Raw genomic sequence first — 6347 nt, 5'->3', positions numbered from 1 at the left:
AAGCCAGATCTATGTTCTGCTGCAGACCCCAAGGTTGGATACTTCTAGGCAAAGGTATGGTAATCAATCCTTCTGATAATTCGTAGAATGTGTGTAGTTTAAGGCACAGATTATGGGGGAGTGCACAATTATTTTCTTATCTCTGATGACATAGGAGGGACTGAGGACAGAAAGAAGAGGTTTGGTGAGGGCTGGGAAGATAGCTCAGTTGGTAGAGTGCTTGCCTGTCAAGCACAAGGCCTTGGGTTTAATCCCCAGCACAGAAAAAAAAAGAAGAAGAAAAGGTTTGGGGAGGATCTGACCTAGAATTCCAAGAGCCTCAGCACTGTTAAGTAGTTCATTTAATCATTTTGCAAACATTTATTGAACTCCTGCTATATGTGGGGTATCACCTTCTTTTCTGGGTATGTGACTCTGTGCAGACACCCATTATCCGGTTCCTAGGAATTCTGCACCTCTGTGGACTCAGTTCACAGCAGTTCATCCACCTTCCTTTCCTGGCATCTAGCAGCCTAGACTGGAGGGGCCCCCACTGTACACGGGGCTGTCTTTGTTTAATAACGCTTGGAAGCACAAGTGAGCTCTGTATTACCGCCCTTTTCTGCAGGGGTGGCTGGAGGGCCTGGAAGCTACTAGTTCCAGGGCTGCAGAGCCACGGGGACTGACCCAAAGCACCAGCCATGAGCTTTGTTCCTCAAGCCCCTGGAGAAAACCTTTGATTTCATGGGGATGATTATTTTTATTCTTGCCCACTCAAGGATGAAGCCCAAGGAACAAGAGCTTGCCCCTTTCAGAAGCATCACAATGGCTTACCTCCAGCCAAACCCACTGGTTTTTGTTTTTTGTTATTTCTGGGTTTGGTTGGGCCTCTCTTGGAAACCATTACTATACAACTTACTTAAAGAAAGAGTGGAGGGATTGGGCATAAGAGACTCAGACAGAGGGGGAAGGCTGGAAGTGGTATGTTTTGAGAAAATGCAGGAAGAACACATTGAAGTCACAATGTGATTTGAATCAATTCCATTTTGTAGTGACATTTTTAATCTTTTGCAAAGTCAAACTATTCCAAGTTTGACTTTTGGCCAAGACTGGAGAATTTATGTCTTGGGACTTTGAATTTATGTCTTTTCAGAAAGACACAAAACACACACACACACACACACACACACACACACACACACACACACGGAAGGAGAGAAAAGGGGAGGGAGACTTTTATCCTAAAGTCATTGTAAATCCAAAGCAGGGTTTTATCCTCCACAGTTAAATGAGAAAGAAAAAAATCAAGAATACCAACATTTGAGGTACAAAGACTGTCATGGACCAGTGGAAGTTTGCAAAATTATATGTAAATGACCAAAGTTTTTACTGTGGTGGCCCTGTGCATTCCCAAAGCTAATCCCAAAGAGAAAATCTACTTAGCAAAAGAAAGTTTTGTCTAATTTGGTTAACAGTTGAGAAGTGACAAAAATGCTGAATATATTAATAATTTATATTTCCAGGGTAACACTATATCTTTAATGCTTCACTGCTGAAGGGAATTCAGATTGGCTTAATGCTTGGAGGAAAAAAAGAAAAACAACCCTGAAAGACCTTCTTCATATTCTGTATCCAGCCCTGATGAAAATGGGTGTAAGACATGTGTTCCAATAATGGGCAAGATCCAGTCTCCCATTTCTGCATAATTTGTTCTTATCCCATGTTGCTCCATGTATTCTTGTTATCCAGGAAGGCCGCCTGATCTCACACGCACTTCCAGGCTGCAACTCTATCAGTTCATAAAGAAAGTGATAACTCACATTTATAGATATTTCAAGAATCCCTTACATGCAAGATGCTTTCTGATATTCTTAGATCTTCTCCTCCCTTAAACCATATACATAATAAGTTTCATTTTATGGACAAAGAAATGAAACACTTTTATTTTATTTTTTTCTCTCTGCCTAACGAAGTTTGATGGTTTACAAATTGCAGGTCATCCCACTCCATGACCTCTGTAAACAGACCAGGTCAGAGTTCTCTTAAACCCTGTCCAGAGAAATAGAATAAGTTAATTTACAGTTCTTTGACTAATGGGAGACGGAAATCACTTCACTGGCCTTCTGCTAAATGCCTCTGCACACAGGAAAATGGTTCTACTAGTTTCAAGTTATCTATTTAAAGGACATCAAATGTAGCAGAAACAAGACAGAAATTCAGAGAAAAAAATCAATGATGGAAAACACTTAAATCTCCACAAACAACTTTCGTTGGTTGGATACCTTTATTTTGCCGAGTTACATAAAACAACTTGGAGACCCATTTTACTGCTCAGGTCTTAGAAAAATATGAGTTTAGTCTGCTTTTTAAAATGTATCACTATTTTGTGACCACGACACAAATCCAATGGAATTGAACACCACAATCCCCTGAAGGATCACCAATCCAAGGGTTCTCTAGACCCCAGACTTTCCTCATCACGTCTGGATGGGATGAGATTTAAAAGAAAAAAGAAAAGAAAAAAAAAAAAAAAAAGTCCCTCCTGGAGAAATACTGAAGAACCTTTCTCTCCAGGCCAGAGAAACCGAACAGAAAACCCAGCATCTGGATCCCGGCCTGTGGCCGGATGGTGAATATTTTCTGACTCATCAATCCCCTGAGGAGGAGCATTTTCCAACCTGGCCGGTGCGGGCCTCTAGCTGAGTTGCCTAGTGCCTCTTTGCGCAAAGCTTCCGAGCCCTCTGGCGCCCGGTATCTGTCATCCGAAGAAAGCAAACTTGGACGCATGTTGTTTCTAAGTTGTAACTCAGAACGTTACGTACTACACACACAACCCACTTTAAAAATGTTTATTGTTATTATTGTTATTTATAGAGACGCGCTAAGGCTGCGAACTCTGCTACGTGCCCAGAAGTCCTGGGTTTCCCTACTTTGCAGGCTCTGGGACCTGTGCGCGCGTCGGGAGATTTTCCTAGAGGTAGGAAGGGGGCCCGGATCCCAGCTAGAGAGAAAGCTTGCCAAACCCATTTTGGGGCGGGCCCTTAGATTTGAGTATTCTGTGACCCAGGGACCCACTACTTCGCCTCTGCCCTGCTCCACTTCTCCGAGGCAAATGCCCAGATGCACGCAAGGGGACTGAGATTTGGAGTACCCTAGGAGCTGCGAATCCCACCCCCAGCGACGCTCCTAAGAACCACTTAGGCCTTCATTTAGCCTCCTTTTCTCTTAGACTCCACAGCGGGCTCCTTTCCCAGTTAAATGAGGGCCATTACCTTGGCCCCTATTGGCATTGCGCCCTCGGCTTGTCAGAGGCAGTGGTTGTGGATGAGCAGAAGGTAACAAAGAAATTCATTTCTTTGGGTCTTTTGCAGAAAACATTTATTGTCAAGGGGCGACACTTCAGGAGATAATTTCTCTCACCCAGTTTTTTGATAACACAGTATTTACACCTGTACAATATATACAGCATTTCTCCTAAGCAGCGCCCAAAGCGCAGAATAAACGAGCGGGCGGTGGGTGTCAGAGCACCGGGGGGGTGGGGTGCTAGGGCGTGTGCAGGTTAAGGGCATTGGGGTGGGCATGGCCGATCAGGTTGAGGTAATGCCGGTCGAGGCCCTGCACCGGCGTTAGGAAAGGGCTGTGCTGCTGCGCTGGGCTTGGGAGCGGCACCGGTGCGCTGGGCAGGTAAGGCAGCGCCGGACTGCGAGCCGTGCCATGCGGCCAGGGGAAAGGCCCCGGGGCAGCGCCCTGCGGGAACACAGTGGCCTCTCCGGAGCTGTGGCCAGCGAACTCGGGCCCCGCGGGGTGCAGCTGGTAGGAGAAATCCGGGTCGGGTAACGAACCCAGTGGCGGGAAGGCAGGCTCCGCGCCCAGGCGAGCCTTGGACTGCAAGAAGGCCAGAATGCGCGCGTACTTGGTGTCCTTGGTCTCCATCCGCTCCACCGTGGTGAGATAATGCACCAGGTTTTTCATGCACTCGTGGTAACCGTAGTGGAAATAGTTTGCAAACTCGGTTAGAAGTTCTGCTGAAGGGGCAAGAAAAATGGTAGCAAAGGGGGGAAAATCCTGATCAGTTCCTTCCCCATCGGGAGTTTAATGCGGGTGCTGGGCATCTCCCATCACATCTTCCGATCAAAGTTCCCATTTGAGGCCCGCGGTCTCCTCTTCGCAATCGAGAGACTGGAAAACCTCCAGGCAAAAATCTCTTTTCCCCGTGGAGCCTAACCACACCCACCCACCAGAAAAGAGACGAAGGAACCAGCCTCTCCAGAAACCAGTTCTCCTTCGTTGCCTTGCCATCGCCCAGGCGGGAGAGGTGATTTAGCAGGACCCCTTTTCCCCTCTGCTCTGGCAACTTCCCTTTAGTAGATTTCTCGGGGAGGCTCCTTCACTCCACTCCCAGCCCCCAGGTCTCAGGGTGGCGCAACCTCCCTGTCCAGATTTCCGGTTCTCAAACCCACGCCCACCTTTTTCCCTTCCCCGGGGAAAATCAGCTGAGTGTAGAGCTCTCAGGTACTGAACCGTCATCTCGAGGATCTCCGCCTTCTCCAGCTTCCCGGAACTCTGCGAAAGGAGAGAGACTCCTTGCAGCGGCCTGTCGTTCGCAGGCCAACCCCAACAGACTGGGAGGGCACCGTTTTATCTGGAGGGGACCAGGGAGTAGGACGCTACGGCGGATCTGCGCGACAGCCGCCTGATGGTCAATCAGTGCTCAGGTCCTGGGTAAGCCAGGCCGGTACTTAAGGCTCGCAGAGTCCACAGAGGCCTGCCTCGTGTCTCTGTGGGGAATGGCAGTGGAGAGTTCCCAACGCCTGGCATCTGGCTCGCGCCGCAAACATTACCTGCTTCGCCAGGGCCATGGGCACCGTCTTGCCTAGCTCATTCAAGCAGCGGTTGATTCGGTCCCTTCTCCGCTTTTCTATCACTTTATGAGAAACGGGGGTTCTCTGCGAACAGAGGTTTTTACGTTTAGGATGTCACCCAAGGCACAGCTATAGTAGCTATGTGCTCCAAAAAGGAAAGCCAATCCCACCACACTCGGACCAAGTGAGCTCTGTCTCCCCACGCCCGCGCTGGCGCGCTCCACTTCCAATCACCCTACCCGCTCAGGCCCCAAGCCAAGCCGAGCGTCAGGGCTTTGGAGAGGTGGCCACCAGCCTCTGGGCGTGGGATTCTCCCCCCTTAAGGTTGAGGACTCTCCTTTCCTTATCTCCATCCCCTTCCCAAACTACTTAGGATTCTTCCACACACACAATTCCATGTGGAAATGTCTCCACCATTGGTCTAGCCAGGTGGCTGGTGGGTGAGTCACACGCCTCCACCACCAGGGCGCAATGACTCACTTTGCGTTCCTTGAGCTTGTCTGACATCCTGGTCAGTATGCGCCCTCGGGAGAGGCGGTGGCGCTAGGCACCCGTCCACTTTCCACCTCGTGTGCCTCTTCGAGTGTCCCAGGTAGACTGCAGCCTTCCAACTCCGAGGGGCTGCCTTATAAAGCGGTCATCTAAAACTCCAAGTGCATTCACGAGTTGAATTATTCCTTAGGATTAGGGGATCTGCGTTTGGAGGATGTATGCATTCAAGATCAGTTTTAAAGAAGTTAAGAAAAAAAAATTTAGCAACCGAGGGGGGTGAGCTGGGGGCAGATCAGCTTTGTTAATCCACGTGGCCCTTCAAAGGACACGTGACCGGCTGGGGAATAACATTTGCATGGCAACAGCCCCGGCGGGAAAAGGAGGCGGTAAACTGGAGCCGGCGGGTGAGCGAGCGCCTGCAGCAGTCGTGGGCGCGGAGCGCAGGAGCGCAGTGGCTGCGGGCACCGGGGGGCGAGGACCCTCACAAAACAGTGTCGCCTCCTTTAGTCCCACCGCTGAGTCTCACACGATCGCCTGTTTACAAATCCCAGCAAGCCCGCCGTCCCAGAGCCGAGTGCGTTTTAAAGCCTGTCCAGAGTCATTAAAGTAATTAAGTAAGCCTTTAATAGGCTGTTCCGCCGGGTTCAAGGGAGAGCTCTTGGAGACGGAGGCGCCCCGTTTGTTCCCAGGCTTTTCTCACACGACTTGGTGACACGTCCATCTCCCCCCTTTTTGTTTACACCGCTTTATTTGTCCGGACATCCCGGCAGGTGTGGGGCTGCGGCTGGCACACGAGGCTCCCGCCTCGCCTCGCCCCTCCCGCGGGTCTTTGGCACGCGACGCTCCCCCCTACTCCCTGACCACATCGCTTGCTTTCTTTTCTCCCCCCTCCGGCTCTCTCTTCGTGGGGGGAAGAGGCTCAATTTGTAGCCTATTATCCTATACGAAAATGTCCATTGAAAAGTATGAATAGTTTCATTGGGCCAAATTTTAATAATGCCAGAGGGTGGGGGA

At 49.8% G+C, this 6347-nt stretch overlaps 1 protein-coding gene across 2 annotated transcripts; it reads right to left on the bottom strand.

The window, feature by feature from the left end:
• Positions 1-3522: 3522 nt before the first annotated feature.
• Positions 3523-5348, bottom strand: Helt (helt bHLH transcription factor). 2 transcript variants are annotated; one of them, XM_047548143.1, is made up of 4 exons: positions 5322-5348; positions 4821-4925; positions 4446-4542; positions 3523-4004 (listed from the first exon to the last, which is right to left on the bottom strand). In XM_047548143.1, exons 1-4 carry the CDS (start codon positions 5346-5348, stop codon positions 3523-3525), a joined length of 711 nt encoding a protein of 236 aa, XP_047404099.1. The 2 variants fall into 2 exon arrangements, with proteins under 2 accessions (XP_047404099.1, XP_047404100.1); XM_047548144.1 differs by having other exon boundaries at positions 3523-4001.
• Between the last annotated feature and the right edge of the window lie 999 nt (positions 5349-6347).

Source organism: Sciurus carolinensis, chromosome 4, assembly GCF_902686445.1.
Source record: "Sciurus carolinensis chromosome 4, mSciCar1.2, whole genome shotgun sequence".
In the NCBI taxonomy this organism is placed as follows: domain Eukaryota; kingdom Metazoa; phylum Chordata; class Mammalia; order Rodentia; family Sciuridae; genus Sciurus; species Sciurus carolinensis.
Note: the sequence above shows the minus strand (reverse complement) of the source record. Positions and strands in the feature narration are given on the sequence as shown.